This window comes from Galleria mellonella, unplaced genomic scaffold (assembly GCF_026898425.1).
Source record: "Galleria mellonella isolate WM207_F2 unplaced genomic scaffold, CSIRO_AGI_GalMel_v1 utg1260, whole genome shotgun sequence".
NCBI lineage: Eukaryota > Metazoa > Arthropoda > Insecta > Lepidoptera > Pyralidae > Galleria > Galleria mellonella.
In genome coordinates this window covers 1,522,322-1,542,676 of record NW_026441985.1, presented here as the reverse complement: position 1 = coordinate 1,542,676, position 20,355 = coordinate 1,522,322, and the positions used below count along the sequence as shown (strand labels likewise).

General features: G+C 31.0%; 1 protein-coding gene across 7 annotated transcripts in view; it reads left to right on the top strand.

Moving 5' to 3' along the window:
- The window catches only part of LOC113515593 (uncharacterized), a 158,389-nt gene that overhangs the window by 105,222 nt on the left and 32,812 nt on the right, over positions 1-20,355 (top strand). For all 7 annotated transcript variants that reach the window (XM_052900173.1, XM_052900178.1, XM_052900189.1 and 4 more), the window contains exons 2-3: positions 17,368-17,619; positions 18,640-18,800. In XM_052900173.1, the coding sequence (XP_052756133.1) occupies positions 17,368-17,619; positions 18,640-18,800 (413 nt within the window). The remainder of the gene's footprint in view (positions 1-17,367; positions 17,620-18,639; positions 18,801-20,355) is intronic.

Genomic DNA, 20,355 nt, shown 5'->3' with positions numbered 1-20,355 from the left:
AGAATTAACTACGATGGTTTCCAGGGAGCACCGCAGGGAAGTCGACTTGATAGAGTATTTTGCTAGTAATGGTGCTATTTTATCCCATTACTAACAGTCCCTTTCTCCCTAATGGAATGGTATCCCCACTTGTGCTACTGGTATATATACTGGGGGGAACTAGTGAGAGATGTTAGGTGAGGATGGAAGTAGGTCAGTTGGCCCAACATGACGAATTCAGAAATCATTAACCATGTTTTTCCAAGGGAAACCGTGTGGAGGCCGACCTGATAGGGTATATTGTCAATCAATTATTGAATCGCTTATTTCCAATTTAAATATTTAATTTTGCAATTACTAGATTTAACATACATGTTGGTCTTACAAGTATATTAATTTTGAGTAATTGAAGTTACAGAACAGACAACTGTTCGATTCGAAATAAAATCAACTACGAAATGATTTAAATTTAATATGTAGTAGACGCACTTAAATATATTATGTAATACGTCTATGAAATATCTAATATGTACTTTGTAGCTTTTGAGGTTTTCTAACTACTATGTTATACAAATGTTACACAAATTTAAAAAAAAATCCATCATTTTACTATTGTAACGAAATTTACACAGAGACTTCTTTAAAACATAGTCTGCTATGATATATGTATATACAGTTAAAATATGTTATCATATGAAAATATGTATGACCTTATTAATATTAATAATAAAAAAGTGAGTTAATAATGGAGACTAAGGGCTCCATTGCTAGCAATATACATAACCAGGTCAACCTTCACGTGGTCCCTCCCCCGGAAACCATTGTAATGAATTCTAAGTGTATTCATCACGATGGGCTAATTGACCTGTCTTCGTCCTCACCTATCATCATTCACTGGTGCCTCGAAAGTGTATACCTATAGCACAGGCAGGGTTACTATTTCATCATCACCCATTAAAAACTCCCCTTATGACACCTTAACAACCAATCAACGTTTAGTTAATTTTAAAAACGTTTGAATTGAGGAGGCTACTCTTTATTCCATTCACCCGTACGAAGTCGCATGACAAAGTTAGTTAAATCACAAATACATTAATACAAATTATTTACTTTGTAATACTCAGCTTATTATAAACAAATAGCTTTTTATTGAAGTTAATGCATTCCAAGATAAGGCTAGTCCAGATGGAGTTTTTACAGACCACTTGAAATGGTGCAATTATTCATTGTTTCAAGTAGGTACAGCACTTTAAAAAGTATAAATTATGTAGGCAAAAAAAATATAAATTGGATACGTTTAAATCTTGAAGAATTACTATTGAGTTTTAAACAAAAACAATGTTATTGACCGTAATATAAAAATGTAAAAGTCATGGCATGGCATGGCATATTATCAAATGGTTTTTAATAAATGGAATTTTATTACCTACATAAAAGACCTTTAAGTATGCACGAGTACATATTTAATTATACTAATTAAAACTAATACTAATATGGGATGGAGAAGGATAACGATAAACATATCCCGACTACTCGGACGAAGTCGCGGGTAAAAGCTAGTAGGATTATGAACAGTAATGTTTGTTACGTTGTAAAATATTAATAGTACCTTAGAAAATACGCGCAACGCAATAATTTATCAACATTGTAATTTGAAACATTATGTCGGTAGAAACTATCAAGATATGGCATAAACTTAAAATGTAGCTCAACTGCTTTGAAGTACAATATGAAATGTAGTCGTTTAAATTAACAATGATAGGCTTATAATAATTAAACGGTAATAATAACTGAGATAGTTTATGGATACTAACGTTATATTACTATGAGTAAAAGATATAGATAAATTATACCGATAAATGGATAAATATAGAATTTATTTCCTTGTTTTCAAATGATTATAATAGAAAATTTTGCGTAAACGAAAAAAAAAGAAACACAAAAAAAAATACTTATACCTAGATAATATACATATATTAGATCACTCTTTCTTTTCTTGTATGTGTCCTAAAAGGTGACTAAAGGAGGGCGAGGGATGGACAGCAGCGTCTCTCTTAAAAGCCTGACTGCGGTTGCTAATCTGCCTGCCAACTATTAGCAAAACCCCCCTAGAGGGAGGCTTACGTCCAGCAGTGGACAGGTAAAGACTGATATGATGATGATATTTTTTTATATTGGTGCATGTATACTAAGTATTGAAATAAATTAAGTTAAAAAAAGTGAGTATTTTTACACATATAAATGTGTAAAAAAACTCATACTTTTAATTGAGCTAAATCTGTAAAAATAGCAAAACATTCAATTTGTGTAGAAATTTCAAAGTATTTATAACGATTCAAGAGAAGGGAAACTTAAATAGAAACCTGTACCAATTGTTGAATGGGGACCCTTATCCAGCAATGGAACGGTAATGGGTTGATTCGGTATGATATAGCATGATGTAAACTGAATGCTCAATTTGTATTAAGTTTCTTGGGAATTAATAGTAATGACTGTGAAACATTCCAAATATACCCCATATTACTTTACCATCGTATTGTGTTTGCAGTTCGCGGTGGAGGGTCATGGTCGCCATAATGCCTATGTAATATGCGTGCACGGTATCATAAATATCAAAAGCAGCCCGCGTAAATACTATAAGCGGTAAACGTAAATCTTCCGTGCGGTTACAGCATACCGCATTATGTACGTCAAAGTATTGATTGCATTACTTCGCTTTGAAATGTGACCACAGCTCGTATTCAATTATTTAACTTATTTTTATTTTAACAATCCTTTTAAAATCTAAAATCTTTCTCCATACGAGAAAGTTCTATATTATCATTGGCCAGGCAGTTGTATATAACGGACTAGCTATTAGCTCTAACTTCACATGGATTTTTGATAATAAATTATAGCTTATGTATGTTATTTATAATATCAGTAAATCGGTTTTATATTTTTTAAATCTATCCATTAAATATATATATCAATATAAATCTAATTGTTTTTCTCTTTTAGGATATTAGAATAGTGTAGCCGCCTATGTTAACAGTATAAAATTGCGAGACACTAGATACCAGAAGAATTAAACGGTGACAAGGTCTGGTCAATTTTAAAGATTGAGTTGGTCTATCATAATTAATTAGCTAGCTGTTAACCAAGATGAAATTTCCTGACTGACAAAATTTTATGCTAGCAATGGGGATTACTATGATATGACTATGCTTGGAGTTTCTTTGCGTGATGGAATCCGAAACGAGGATATCTGCAAAAGAACCAAAGCAACCGACATAGCCCGAAGGATAAGCAAGCTGAAGTGGCAACAGGCTAGTCACATAGCTCGAAGAACCGACAACCTATAGTGAAGAAAGGTTCTTGAGTGGCGAGACCGTACGGGCAAATGCAGTGTAATACCACCCACTAAATACAGTGACGATCACAAGTGCATTACAGAGAGACAGTGGTTGCAGATGGCTTAAGACCGTTCCTTATGGCAATGTATGGGCTAGGTTTATGTTAAGCATAGGGCAGTTAATGGCTGAGATAATGATGAGAATGAATGGGGATTGACTCCTCATTATTGAGTATTTCTTCCTCTGGGAGCGTGGTTTATTTTTTATCCCATTACTACTATTGTATTGTGATTTTTAAACACAATACAATTCTTCTTACCGTCCAGGTAATAAGAAGCAGTATCACGTCGAAGTCTTACTTCGATCAAAAATAAATTCTGAACTAAAAAAATTGTCCTATTCACATACAAAATAAGTTACGTTTGACGTTTCTGTCGTAGCAGTTAAAACAGTAATTACGAAAGAACCCGTCTAACGTTACCCCGGGGCATTACTGAACGTAATTTACGCCGGTCGAAACCCGAGGGGTGTCTACAAAAAACGTCTATCTACATGTCCCTTGCATTCGACGACGCGACTCATTTCTGGGAAGACAAATTACGGAATCCGTGGCAGTCGGGCGCGGAAAAAATGCAGCAATTAACTTCCAGACGGAACCAGAATAAACTATACTATTTCGGTGACGATCATTTCGCCCGTTATTTTCAGTTGTTTATACTTTTTTTGTCAACAGTTTTGAGTGGGAATTTACAGATTGCGTGTATGCAATAAGACATCAAAGGGACTAGTTTGTATTCTTCTTTGGAATAAGTTAGGAACATTATTCAATACGTAGTTTACAAGTAGCTCGCATTTAACTTCAAGCAGTAACAAATGATGTTGGCCTGTATTAATGCGGTAGCTCAGTACCTCGAGGCATGTGTTCATTTGAGCCTCGTGGAATTTATAGAGCTGAAACCGGTCGAAAAGTAAACCGTAAAAACGGGAGGCAGTTTGCGCCTGCAATGCCAATAAAATAATAAAGCAATAAAATATGAATCTGACTCCACAGGGTGCATATTCCAAGCGAGGAAAGCTTTAAATTGCCGTTTCCATTTCATCAATTACTCTCGTAAAAATAATTGCATAATATTTTTACAATGATGGTGAATATAAGTGTAGAAATGTTGGTGCTACATTCTCTTAATCTAGCTCATACGACATAATATGAAAATATCGATCGAAGATAAATATGTTTCAACTTTACTTTCTTCTAATAGCCATGGAGTAGCGTTGTAGATAGCTCTTGTCAATTAATTATGAAGGCGAAATGCAGTGTAACATAATCAGTTATTTATCACGGGTGTGACAGAGGGAGTCGTTTGTCACCGGTTTCGCCCACGACTTGGACATTCGTCACGATTAAGCCAAAGTTTAGTTGAATTTTAAGCCGTAATGGTGAACAGTTAGAGATCATTATTGTAAGAATTGTGCCCATTAACTAATGTGATGACAGCCCGAGATTGCTAGCTTATCTGATTTCATCTCCTGGAAAGATCTATTTTTAAGTTCCTATAAATCTGACGATATCTAAGCTTATGATCACTTTAATGTAAGAATATTTAAGCTCTAAAAAATTATGGCCAAGTAATATACAAAATAACCTACTCTTTGATCTTGACCGAATTCCTTGAACTCGAGTAATGGATTTATTAAATTAACAATACGAACACAGAGACCCTGATTTAACCGAATGTACATACGTTCGGTTAAATGAAAAAGCCGCGATCAATGCGCCCGTCTTCTTGTGCGACGAACAGAATGCAACCATGCATCGTCGGCTCCCACAATCAGACCAACTAAAGAGAATAATTTGAACAACGGCTTTTTGTAAAGCCGTCCACCATTCAAATTAGCTTAATGCATTGAGTACAAAGCTTTGCGATAAGCGAGGAACGCGGGAAGCTGCTCGTTCTACTTTTTCGAGTGATTGCTTCGAAATTTAAGCGGGAACTTTTCATTGAATGCGAATTAAAAATGTGTCGATCCGGACCAGTGAAGTTTGATGTATTGTTTCTCATCCCTATAAGCTTCAAAAGAGTTGTAGTGTGAGCTCCAATGCAGACAACGATCTCAGTACAGACAACATCTGAAAATAGACAACAGATGTATATACGAGTGTCGTTTGCAACCATTCGTCGTCGTCCAACACGCGCTCTCGACTGTTGACAGATTGGATTTTAAATATAGAGCAGTCGTCCCTTAATTTAGTCGAATGAAATATTGGCTGTCGATTTCAATTTTTATTAAGGCAATCTCACCAATAAATTTCGTAATCAATCTCCAAGTCTTTTCAATTTAAAATTCTGTGAATGCTATCCATTTTGAATTGTTCTTTAGTAGTGACAGAATTTTCGAGGTAGAAAATACTGACATTTAATATTTACGAGCGTGTAGTAGGCTCGTTGGATGTGTAGCACGCATCGGGTGTCATTCGCTACCCACGCTCTATATTCAAATGCTTTTGTTTATGCACCTCGTGGTTTATTGGTAACTGAATCCGCTCCATACATCGATTTTTCTTTCTATTGTTTCTTTATAGAATTGCTTGTTATATCAATACAACCGTTTTAGATGTCACACTAAATTTATTTTACAGCAAATTTTTATTACACTTTATAGTACAAATACTTATTCCGAAAAGTAGGCTATTTAATTTTGTTTTTATGTATATATACATCATAATCTAAAATAAATATCCAAAATTAAAGTTACTGCCTAATGGTAAGGTTTATAATATTTTATTTTATTTTTAAGTATTTTTCATTTAACTAATAAAATAAAATAGATGTTATACCAGTGAGTTAGATAATTATTTTAACATTATATCAAAGTTGATTGAAAGATAGTTATTTTGTGATAATAAAATCTTCTTTTAATTTAACATCATCGATATATTGTTTATGTTTACATATAAATATTATTTGGGTACATACGTCTAATAAGAGGTTAGACCTCTTATTTTCCATTTTGATAAGTACATTTTCCTGCATTATTTCATTTTATGACAGTCGTAGTCCATCAAACTTCGTGATTCATACAAAATGAACCACGGTTTATTTCACAAGCGTATATTATACCGGGACGTTGGTATCAATCGTCGCGCTATGCACCCACGTGTATATTAGAATACAGTATGTGGTTTATGATCCAAAGGGCTTTGACTGTTTTAGGAAATGATTCATCATTGTCAATTCATGATGAATTACCTCCGTTTCAGGTGTTATATCCATTTTGATCTCAAATTATTGTCAATTGAAAATTCTATCAAGATATGAAATTATATCACACTTCCTCTTATTATTGATTACATTCAAATTCTAAGAACGTATGATATTATATTAACCATATTAAATGAACTTTTCTGAATTACCTTGGATCTTGTTTTCGGTGATGCTCTCAAAAATGTTCGTTATCTGAAAGCCTACCATGAAATGTTTTCGAGGTCATTCGAAATTTCGAGGCCGAACGAAACACAAATTTGATATTAAAATTACGTAACACATACTGTTTAAAAATAATTAAAATGTTAAAATATCATTCCTTTGGACTTTTGTGGTAGGATTTATAACGAACTAAATGTAAAGCACCATTGACTGGACCAATTTCGGTATGAACAAAAACATGAAATCGAGTCCGAAAATTTGGGATTTCTTTTCACGATAGATGCCCTGGTTTCTTATAACACAGTCATATCCTAAATTCAGTACTAAGCGATTTGTCTGATTTGGGGCACCTATTATTATATTATTATACTTATACTTTAAATACTGAAATATATTGATGATTAAATACTAATAAATTTGTTTCTTTGTTTAAAAATTTCCACAATATTGTACACCGCTCTACCCGCTGACATTGATGCTCCTTTCCATTTTGGGTTTGCTGGAAAATAACTCTTTTAGAGAACTCTGTCATATTTTTATAAAAAATTGGTAAGTACAATAAAGTATTAAATAAATAAATAAAGAATATTATTTGCCAAGATAAAAGTAATTTTCCTAGAGATAAGACAAAATACGGCGAAAAGGTTAATAGCTTTATATCCACATATCTGATCATAGATATAGCTTGGTGCTATTTTTACCTATTGCTTTTAGTACCTTATACTCTTTTATCCATATCCATAGCTATCTTATCTATATATAATCTTTCCATATAGGAAACAATAAAGAATTTTAATGTATTCATAATAAACTTATACTGTGTTATTGAGCATCAATTTTATAATCTTGTACCCTTTTTATTTTACTCGTATTTAGTTATATGCTTTTGTACATTCACTTATAGATATTAGGTTATAACAAAAATGTACATATTATGTATGTATTTTTTTTTAATGTTATGAAATAGACTCTGAATAAAGTATAAAAAATTATAATTATGAATATACAGGTACCAGATAAACGTTTTATTTGACGCATTAACTTTGTATTACTGTATTGCCATTACAGATTCATCTTGATGTCGTTTTGATAAATTTGTTATAAATTTCATCATTTCCTCTGAGAATAACAGCTTACAGCTCTGGGATTCTCATTTTGTTTACAAATATCGTTATTCAAAATATAAATTAATAGTATTTCTGTATAATAAGATTTAATATTTATTAGTGGATTATTAAATAATGGAGAGTATATTTATATACCATACAAGTCTGATCTTGTTTATATTTTTCCATATGTACTAACAACAAATAATTTTTGGATTTATTTTTTTTGCGAGATGGTATCTTATATTTGTAAATTTATTGAATATTATGAAAATAAAATATTAATACTTATATCTTTTTTTTTCAGAAATTATTATTATTTAACTTTATTATATGTATTTAAGGACAGAGTCCTTTGTCACTTCTCTGCCTATTCCGCAAAGAATTTGACATGAAAATAGTTATATAAAATTTAGGTTTAAGGAAAAACATGAACCATTCCAATATAGTAATAATATAATAAAAGAAAAATCATAAATCATAACAGTGATACATAATAAAATTATCTCGTGTTAATAATAATAATAATATATCATTTACTCTCTACAAAATATTGTAGAACCTTCCAGATCGGTCCCAAAACTTTATTTGTTGTGGTCACGTCTGGTTGAAGAAGCGACATTTAGGGAGATACTGTCAGACATAAATCCTGCTAGTGCAGCCGCTCAGTAAATTGTGTCTATGGGAAATTCAAAACCACGACGTTATTGAGGAAGATTAATGGTTTATTTAATTGTAACACAAATTTTGCCTTTTACATAAAAAGCAAAACAAGTTGAACATGAATAGAATTATTGCAATTAAATTGTAACGAAAAATTTTGATGCTAACACAAAACGTATTGTTACAAGCATGTACATAGGATTAGCTGTCGTGGATAATACTAGAATGTATAAACTTCCAATTTTAATAAGGAATAAAAAAAAAATTAAAACAGCAACTTAGAATTTTATATATTTTATAGAAAACTAGTGACACGCCTCTGCTTTACACGGCTCAAAAAATATACAACTTATGTAACTCGTTGATAATACTTATGTAATTTTCTATAGGTGAAAATATTTTTAAAATGGTGAAAACATGTTTTTTCTTAATTTACCAATTGCAAATAAAAAAATAAAAAAACATATATTACTTTTTGTAGTAGTACTCGTAGTAGTACCTCAGAAAAAAGGAATAGGCGTACTTATTTTTTATATGCAACTTTTTAATAGATAGTAAAACAAAAAAGTCGTTTTTATTTAAAGTCCACGACGAATATCATACAATCTTTGTCAGAAAAAAAAACAAGCAATTACGCATTCCATTTTTTTTATATACCACTGAGGTGATAAAAAAGTATAAAGCCCAACTGATATAAAGCGGTTACCATAGCCTAGGAACACCTACAATACTAAGGGCGTTACACACGAATTGTTGACCCTGAAGAAAGCTCTTTACCCTTACCTCTTTTTTTTTTTGAAGAATCCCAGTCTCTTGAGAAATCCTCGACAGGGGGATCATTTTATAACCTAAGCATTCGTGGGAGGAAACATCTTTGAAACTGCGATATACGGTATCTCTGTGGGGGTGAATTCCCTGTCAATGACAAACAATAATTTCTCTGAGCACAGTCCATAGTATATGTACTAATATTGCGCGATATCTATAGTGACGCTCTTGGTGTTGTAGCATTTAAACACACTGTCTCATCATCCAATAGCTACAGATTCGATCTTTACATAATACCAACATTAGTATTCAGAATATGTCAGTTTGAATCGGTCTGGATATTTTATATCTACTTCTATCTATAGTTTTTCAGTATCTATAGTATAAACGCTACTTATATTACACTGTAAATCAACAAATAACGGTTCTCAGTTTGAATTAAAATTCTTAATTTGTTACTATTCTTAGTAAAATAAAAACAAAATAAGAAAAAATCAAACAATTCTAACTGGACTATCCAAAGAGCATTGCTAGTGAACGTTCGAGTCTAGGTATTCATGAATGGAAGATGCCTGATTTAAACAGAATAAGAGGGGCAAGTAATACTGAAGTACATAAATCGTGTTCAGGGCGTCGCATCGCCTCCACAGTGGCACGCGGAACCTTGTCTTATTGTGGCAACATTTGTTTTGTTCAGTACACGGCGGGATGCGTTATTTCGGATTTGCAATCTCTTTATAGGACGATGTAGCGTCTGTGGGTGTTTTGCTCGATTCAGCTACTGTTCTTGTTTGATTTGTATTGCTTTCTATATTGATTCCTTAAGATCATACAATTTATCAATGATTTTTTTTTATTTTTTATTAATGTTTTTAATAATCATTTTCTTCTAGGATATTTTGATCAAATAAGCTTATGCCCTTTTCAATTCCGAATAAAAAAATGAGCCATTGAAACGTCAAATGATAAATTTATAATGATAAAACGGATTACTGAGGATTTACACGATTTATTGTGTTCATGATTTTGTTATGAGTATCTTTTTGAATTATAATTAATAAACTTTATTATATTGTTTGTCTTCTAACTGTTAAATATTAAAAGTGATTCGTCTTCGATTTTGATACTTTGAGAATCTTTACCATGTAACTCCAAAATTCATCATATAATTTAAATTAAAGTTGAATACATTGCAGATTAAATAATTAGCCCCGGTGCAAAATTTCCTTTTGTCTAGACTCATAATTTTTAGTTGTGAATGTATATTATACAAGTATATGAGTACCTATATATAGTTTCAAAAAATATAGAAGAGGTATTATAGCTAAAAAAATCAACTAAATGATCATCACTTCAAAGTTACTTGTTGTCACTTTTGCTAACATACCTAATTATTTTTTATTTATTCATTAGTACAAATATGTGTACATGGCCGACTTAATACTAAAAGCATTCTCTCCCAGTCAACTATAGTGAAGTGTCAGAATACTCGATTGCGGTACTACTAATTATTGATATACATACATACTAAAATTACATATATAACGATAATAACAAATATACTTACACATATATGATATGTACTATATTATACACGAATTTGGGAATAATATAAAGTACTTACTGCATTATTGCATAAATTACGCAATTCTCTTCAATATTTTTCATTCTTTCAGTTACTGAATAAAGTTATACGTTGCAAGTCGGGAGAGACTGTAGCAAGTATGTTTCTACAATCTTGAAATACGTACTCTGATTTCTCTACAATCTATATTAACTTCCACTTAATGTATTCCAAGATTCTAACTGCAGTCCATTGTGCTCCCACATTCGTGTTCACATATCAATGCGGCCATTGCTATTTCGAATTCATGATCTCTTAATAGTATTTGCTATTCTGATACCAGCATGTGAATAATTTTGTTCAGAAAATCATGGTCGTGAAGGTATGACTTCTATTTAGTTTTTAATGAGGTTAAATTTTTTTGTTAATACTTTATAACTTTTTCACGGTTTACATATATAAATAGAAAAAAATATATTATCCTGTACTACATAGTATAATAAAAGAACTATATATTGCGATTTAAATTCTCAATTTTAATTGCTTCTTTCAATTTATCAAATTTATTTATTACTAGTTTTACCCGCGACTTCATCCGTGTAACCTGGATATATTTACTAAATAGGATGAAAAATAGTAAGTATCCTTCTATATTCCGTATTGTATGTGTATATTAAATTTCATAATAATTGGTTAATTCGTTGAGACTTTATAAAAGTAACCAACAAACAAACAAACTGACTCACTTTTACTTATATAATATTAGTAAGGATTTTTAAATATAGTTTTTTAAACAAATTGACAATTATAAAAATATATTATAAATAGATTTTACATAAACATGTACAACGACCAATCATAATGTAGAATTGACTTTAAAATTTGATAAATCTAAAACATTAAAGAACTATCATTTGAAATCGTCAATGTAAAGTGTAAATCAAATTATACTCCCATGACCTCTAGTTCATTGAACTATATGGGTACAATAGAAGCAATGGAACAATATCAAGCATGCATCTCCTTCATACAGGTACACTGTCACTGTCTCTCATCTTTAGTAGCCAGAGATAGTAAATCTACTTTTAATAGTAGTGATTGTTGTTGATGAAACTTTGTTTATATATATATATATATATATATATATATATATATATATATATATATATATATATATATATATATATATATATAAATATATATATATATATATTTTTTTAAAAAATACTTGTACTTTTCCACAAAATGATATTATAATATCTGACCAGCGTCGCCGTTTAAGACATTATCAAGTAAATCTGCTGTTTTAAACAGTAACATCATATAGTTTTTTATCCTAATTAAATTTGCAGTTACAAATTCGTTATAAATCGATTTACATTATTAATTCAGTAATGAATTTACATATAACTACAGTATGTGAAAAAACCTACAATTTTCAATATTTTTCACCGCATAATTATATTTCTGTGCTTGGCAAAGGTTGACAGAGAGAATTCTATTTAGCATTAAATGTCTCTTTTATACAATTTTTTTTTATATGGTAAATGATGAATAAATAAATACATATGAAATAATAAGCAAATGTTATTTATTCCTGTGAACTCATTTATTTATAATTACTAAAATAAATTAAACTTTTTGGAATATTTCAATTGGTCTATTATATTCATGTTCTTGTTGACGTAATATACATACTCAACCAGAAATATATTCTCAAAAATACTTTATTTAATACGTATTATAAATATAAATGTTTTTGAAGATGTTTGGAGCTTGTTACTCAGTTACGTATAAGATGCTAAATAGCACTGACTGACTAGCAATTTAGCGTGGGTTGCTCATTTTCTAAAGTCTAGATTAATATCATTACTATGCAGCCTTTTTCATTATTTATAGTTGAATTAATTTACAAGATACATGTCTTCTTTTTGTAGTGAGTTCCCATGGGTTAATGATGGTTCAATGGAAATATACTTAAATAACATTTCGATTATTCTTCAGTAATTTTCGGTTACTGACAATAACCAAATAGTCATCGCGATCATTTTGTTATTTAAGTATGAAGGCTATAGAATTGTTAAAATTTCTGAGTGTATTACAATATCAATTATTGCAAATTCACATTTCACTACTTTTGTTTAAGGTAAGTTGTTCATATTTTAAATAATAATCCTTATTAATATTATACATTTTTTATTATTCATTTAAAATTCAGTTTGTTTCTTTGTTATTTCTTATCGCCTCAACGGCTTAACCAATCACTATAAAATTTGGTATACACATACTATGTAGGTATATGAAATATAGGATATAATGAAGGGATATAATATAGAATATAATGCTACTTTTTAATGTGTAATATCCCATGGACGAAGTTGTGGATAAAAGCTAGTGTAAATAAATGACAAACATTGTTTGTTAATTTTTTTATGCATTTCAATGACAAGTACTAAGTACTGTTAAATTGTATAGAATAAATTCGCCTCTTAATTCTGCTTAACATTTAAATTGTCGCGAATAAAGCCTCAGTTTACAACTGAAAGCTACTGAGGGAATATAAATTATGAAATGATTAAGTCACTCCTCTATAGCATTTATCTAAGTGCCTAAAATTGTTCAGCTTAATTTTCTCAGAACGAAGATTAAAATGATTTGTTTCGATTCTTGATCCAGAGACGAGAGTTACAATTTATGAAAAACAATTAATGTAATATCTTAAGTGTCAAAGTGATTAATGTTTATTATATTTTTTATTAGTATTAGATTTGCATATTCGAAATACCTGCATTCATTGTGTTTACTATTGTATGCAACGTCACTGTCACTAGACATAGTTTACTAATACTATAACTTAATTTAGATTATGGACAATTTTCCATATTTATGTATTTTAGTATACAATATTTTTACATATCTAATGAAATTTTCATTTAAAAAGTATGTAGAATCTTTACTGTCACTGACATACTTTACAACTAGTCTTTATGAATATAGCAGAAAATACCTGAATTTTTCTACAGAAAATAAAACAGCCTTTCAACAAATGAGCATTGAAGTAAACCGACATATACAAAGCCTTTGAACGCTACCACAGCCGCAGAAGCTGGTAATACGTTAACATTATTAACCATATTTTATTAACGAAGGAACACTTTAAAGTGGACTAGAACTCATTTACTAGCCATTACCTCGTGAACTAACTACTGTAAGCAGATTAAAATGCACGTCAAAAGTTTAAATTTATGCACCGGACGCGGTCTTCAATTAAACTTGTTATAATGAAACCCAGGAAAAACGGAGTAAATTGGCATGGAAGAGAGACGCAAATAATTTCCAAGTTTTGCAATTTATACTCATTTTAAAGTTAAGTTCGATGGCGCAGACATTTCGGGGACCTGGCGTTTGGATAGCCGGAATCGATTATTTTACTGCTTCAAATTAGAAAGACACCGGAAAATTATCTTTTCTATTGTCCGCTATGAAATTTCGAGTCTGTTGTTTGATTTGAATTCGTCAGATTTGTGTAAACAGTTCGTTTCCCGAAACTTCGTTTCATTTATGTTCATTAATATTTAAGAAATCGTTCAGAAAGTACAAGTATTCAAACTTTATCATATTCATCGATGACTTTTAATAACAATTGACAGTTTTAATAATATTATGTTTAACTGATGAAGAATCAAAGTTTTAACTTCATTTGCTATAGCAATCATCATCAGAAATATTGGTTTTCGGGCATCTTGAACAAATGCTGAATATAATCTGTCACCTCTCATCATTAATCGTTTTCATCACGACTCGTCGATACAAATCCAATCAATTTAATCTCAGCATGTCAACTACAGTGAAAATCGTTTGGTAACATTTTTGACCCATCAACTGTCCAGTTTAGTAACGCGAAAATAACTGTTCAACTAAAGACTAGGAATAAACGTTTTTTGTACATTTTCTAAACTAGGCAAACAAGTTGGTGATCTATTTGATGTAAAGCCATAGCCATTACCTATAGATGTTAGCACAACCATGGATATTACATTATATTGCGACGTTCATGATAAATTTCATGGGTTGGTGTTTCTAACGATGGCAGTCAAGCAAACACTTAAAAATGTTGATTTCAAGCGTTATGAAAGAAGCGGCTTCTATTACTATGCACACAATAAAATTCTCCCGATTTCGTGTTTTGTTTCTATTGCTTAACTTTTCGTAGGTTGTTTTTCGTAAACATTCCAGCTGTCGTTGGCAAACCATTCAATGAACCCGTTTCTATGCTCTAAACGACTGGACGTGGTCTAAATATACCATTTAAATTCAAGAGCAGTTACGATGCCTTGTGCCAAAGCATCATGAGCTATTTATTGTTGTCTTTTATGGCGCTTCTTTGACTTACTTTGTCTATACTGGAATATCTTTAGGTTGCTCTCAATACAATGGAGAAAGTTATGTTTATGTTTCGAATTTTTTATGGAGTTTTATATCTGTTTAATTGGAGAGCTATGGTAGTAGAATCCATGCACAATGATTAAAAATAATCATTTATAACATTAAAGTTAGCTCATAGAAGACTTTCAAATAACACAGGTATTAAAGATACTGGGTTTTATTGAGGATGTCTGCACAAAATTTTCTCTTGAGTACCTACATATATTTTTCGCACTCATGTTTACCGTGAAGAGTGGAATATCAAAGTGATAGATTACAGAGACGTAAAGACTTAATTCTCAGAAATAATAACATATTAAGAATATGGGCATCATATTATAGTCATAGGCAATTGTTACTAATTTCCAACAGGTGGGCCTTCAGCATGTTTTCATTTCGAGTTGCGTAAAAAAATAAGCTAAAAGTATTAACTATACAGACAGTCTAAATGAATTTATTTCATTTGCCATTCACAAGGGAACGGCATTCCGCTAAAACCTCGATCGAACGGGATTTCCACCAGAAAATAAATAAACTGAAATCGCATCAAATTGCGAGAGTAAGTGCGAAGCAAGGTCCCGCGAGCACTTTCTCATGCAAAAGTCGAACTGTTACTTTAATTCTTAGCTGAAGCACTTGTCGGTTTTACGAGCGTGGAGCGATTTAATCCACTTAAAACGCAGAGCACAAACTCAGAGCCGACAAAGCTCTCAGCCGCTCTCATTTAAAAATGGAAATAAACCCCCGGCCATCTTTGACTCGGCGCGCGACCGCTGGCTGAATTCTAAGTGCGACTCGCCATTGATGAAGTTCCGATTTTGTTTTGATTTTATAAAAATACCTTATGTTATTGTGTATTTGTCAATTAGTATTACCATAACAGACTATAATTTCACTGTTGAGCATAGGGTAGTCCATAGTTCATTCTATCTACGGTACAGTCTCTCATGTATAATAAAAGAAGCCTAGCAATTCTTGACAGTACAGAACGATGCCGACACAAAAGTAGTAATATCTCCAGTGTTTGGTATAGGGTGGATAACTATACAAAGTTTTACATTTCTTGTATTCAATCTTAGTGTATTATGCTAATTTATCCTAGTCGGCTCCTGGGAATGAAAAGGAATTGTATCATAATGTAATTTGTAAAAAGTTATACAAATGATGCTAGCCACTGGTCTTTTATAATATATTTACACTTTCTCTGTTTTAAAATAAACGTTGTACATAAACATAAATAAACGTAGTTGTCGTAACGAGAGTTTGTTCTCCAGTCTCAAAAATATAATTTAAAGTATAATTGGTAAAATCAAAAGATTAAGATTATATATTTAATTAAAATCATATCATTCTTTAGTTGTAGGAAACTTGCAAAATAGGCTACATATTCCTTTCTGTGTATCTAATTATACATATATGTATATTTGTAAATAAAAATCTAGAACTCAATTAATTTTTTTTTTTATATAAATCAGTGAATTTGCGTAGAATTCTAGCTATGTCAATTAGTATCTTTCTCAAGAACTCCCGACTATAAATTCAAGTCCGTTGATCTTAAGTGCCTTCCTTAGTTTTATCTTTCCCTTTTTAAGTTCGGTGGAAATTGTGTGGAAAAAGGGACCTGTTTAAGTAAATAGATTCTTTCATATTAAATAATTATGTTTTTATTTTTAATTTGTTAATTATATAGTCAGTGGCAATTACTCGAGCAATTAACCCTGATATATATTGTCCTTAACATTTAATTCTTTCAAATGTTTTATAGGTAGTGCGTTAAATTCTTTAATGCATAAAATATGGTGATTAATTAAATTCGTTAAATAAAATAAAATGTATTAGGCACACTGCTATAATTACTAATGAGGTCGTAGAGACAATTGTTTACTATTGCCATTGTGGAGAACGTAACATTCAATATGCCCAATATTTTGTCGAGAATAATCCAACGTGATATGTGACTAGCCTGCAACCGTCATTGGAATTAATTTGATTTATTATCGATAAATTAATTGATTTAAATCAATACACAAAATTTCCGATGTCTTTAATTAATTATTAGTTAAATTATTGGTAAGAAAAATAATTAGGTTTTTCTTTCACAGGATGGTGATCGAGGTTACCTCGAGGGCCTTGCGTCTAGATATGCGGATTTATTCTCGACTCACTACGGTGATGTGTTGGACCATCTCGAGGAGTTGAGGAGACATGAATGGGAAGAGATGTCACCAAGGATGAGAGTGCTTGGAGGCCCTGGGACACCACAAACACCACCTTCAGCCAGTCCTGGCTCTCTCGCGTTGAATAACTTAACAACATCACATTCACAACCAATTTATGTGCCTGGAAAATATTCGGTAAGATTTTAATATTTTAATATATGTTTTAATATACACAAATCAATAAAAGATTCTAAGAAAAATATGAATTTCTCAATTATATCCTATTTTTGTCTACATGTTAGGCTATAACTATACAACTTTCGACCGATTTTGATGATTCATAGGTAGTGAAGTAAGTGAAATAAATAAAAATGTAAATAGCATGCAAATATAAATGATATACTTTGGTTTTGGTCTTGTTATACAATATATCTTAACATTATTCAGTAACAATTTACAATCATACCTCAAATATAATTTAATGTATCACAAATCAGAAATAAGATTATGTACTCCATTAAATTTATAGCAAACATATTACGAATCTGACTAAATGTAATGTAATCCAGACTCAACCAGCCATTAAAGTTTCTAATATGTTGGACTGGTAATGTATTGCGCTCGTAACAACAGTCACATATTCTGAGCAACAGATTTAAGGGATACTTTAGGAGGCTTTATAAGTTAGATAGGTGGAATTACGTTCTTCTAACGCAATTTAGAACAGCCAGTCAGGGAATCGTATTATTTTCTGTTTATATAAAAATAGCACGATGCGTTCAGAACTTGTAAGGATTTGATAAGCTTTGAAAATTGCTGTTAACTGTACGAATTAATTTAATAGCAGATTTAAGGGATAATTTAGCAGACTTTAGAAGTTAGATTGAATTACGTTCTTCTAACGCAATTTATAACTGTCCAAACACTGTACTCTTTTGTTTCCTTAAGAACATATATTGCGCTAAGATATTTTAAAAAATATTGTAACTAACAAGTTATTGTTATACCATACCATTAAATATGTTGATATTAAAAGTATATTTATATATACCTTATATATATTTGATCTGTTAAGATAAACGGAAACAAGAAACAAATAATTTCATAATTTTTTTAATGCTAGTTTAATTAATTTTTATTTCACTCTGTCTCTCTTTTCTGAAAATATGTTTGCCCGTAGATTAAAATCCTAAACAAAGCCTAAATCTTATACAGCCATCAAGTTGCCTGACAGACAAAGAGGAGGACGAGATTTACGGTTTCGGCTACGGAGTATTCGGGAAACAGATGTTGCAGCGGCAACAACAACAGAAACAGCTGTTGCTGGCGCAACCGACGCAACCACTTATGCACAACCAACAACACAATTATCAGAGGTGAGTGCCGCTTTGTTTGTTTATTTAGCAACAGCGCAGTTGAGTACATTTCGTTTGGACTTATACACAAAGTCGTATGTGTAATGTTTATTTGATTTTGCTAATAGAGAACAAAGTCAAGTGCATAGTCCGACATAAAGACAGGCAGTTGGTTAGATTAATTAGATTTTTTTTGTACAAATTTGTTGCCTTTCTAATTTTAATTATTTTTTTTTCTCAAATGATAGAATAATTATTCATTTATACATTTAATATTATTTATTGTCTATGTGTTATGAGATATATATGCATATATTATGAATCTTTTTATTCTGGTAAATTTTACTATAGTAAACATATTTATTCAATCATTTGAGGAAAAATAACTAAAATTGAAATAAACTAAAAAAAACAAATGTGAATATATAAAGTGATTTCAAATACATATTTCTGTTAAATTATTATTAAAATATAATATAAACCCGTCATTTATTAGATATTTATTACTATATATATCATACACATTATGAGTATCTATTTATGATGTTTTTGCCATTTCAAAGACTGACTCGGTCATTTTGGGTTCATTGACCTGAAGAATTTGGCACAGATAATAAATAACCATTTCATATACACTATGTACACAGAGCGATGGTTATCGCAACATTGAAACTTGAGAGGTATTTCACTGACAATTTATAACTTGTCAGTTTTTAGGACTGTCATTTGAATTGAATAATAAACGCGCAATTATTTCACAATACATTCGATAGTAGGTAGGTACTCGATTTTATAATCAGATTTGTTTAAATATGATTGAGTAACAAACATACAAACGTCTTTATAAATTATTACTTATTAGGACTAGTTATGAATACAGCCTTGTCCGCGGGATACGCATATTTATTAGTCAGGATAACAAGTATTCTATGTATTTAATTGTATAATTTAATTGTAAACAAACAAACTCACCTTCTTTTTTATAATATTAATAAGGATAAGAGATTTTATTACTTATAAAGTCTCAAGTTATACCGTTCCGTACCTATGTTTATTATTAGTATGAACGTGGGTGCTCCTGAACAATATCATAAATATAAATAATACCACACAAATAGTCCTAGTGAAAATTCCACATAACTGTGGCAGTTTCTCGAGATTCCATGGAATTTACTGCAACGTTATTTCAAACGATTATAATTCTTATCTTATAAATATTGTGAATAAATGGATAAAAGCAAGGTTCAGACCATTTTGGCCTTTTATCACTTTGACCAATTAAACCTTGACATTACTAGTTTTCAGGGAAAGGATAACAAGTGAAAAATGTAGTTCACTAGCCAATATGATAAATTTATCTAGAACTAACCGCAATGTTGCCGTGTGGTCCCGGCATAGAGTAGGTCACCTCTTCCTTTTCCGTGGTTCTCGTAAGAGACGACTAAGAGAACTTAATGGTCGAGAAATTGGCAACAGTGTTCCTCTAACAAAGTTTAACTGCGGTTGTCAGTCCGCATGCCAAGTCTGGCAACTACTGCAAAATCTTCCTTATGGGAGAGACCTACGTTAAGCAGTG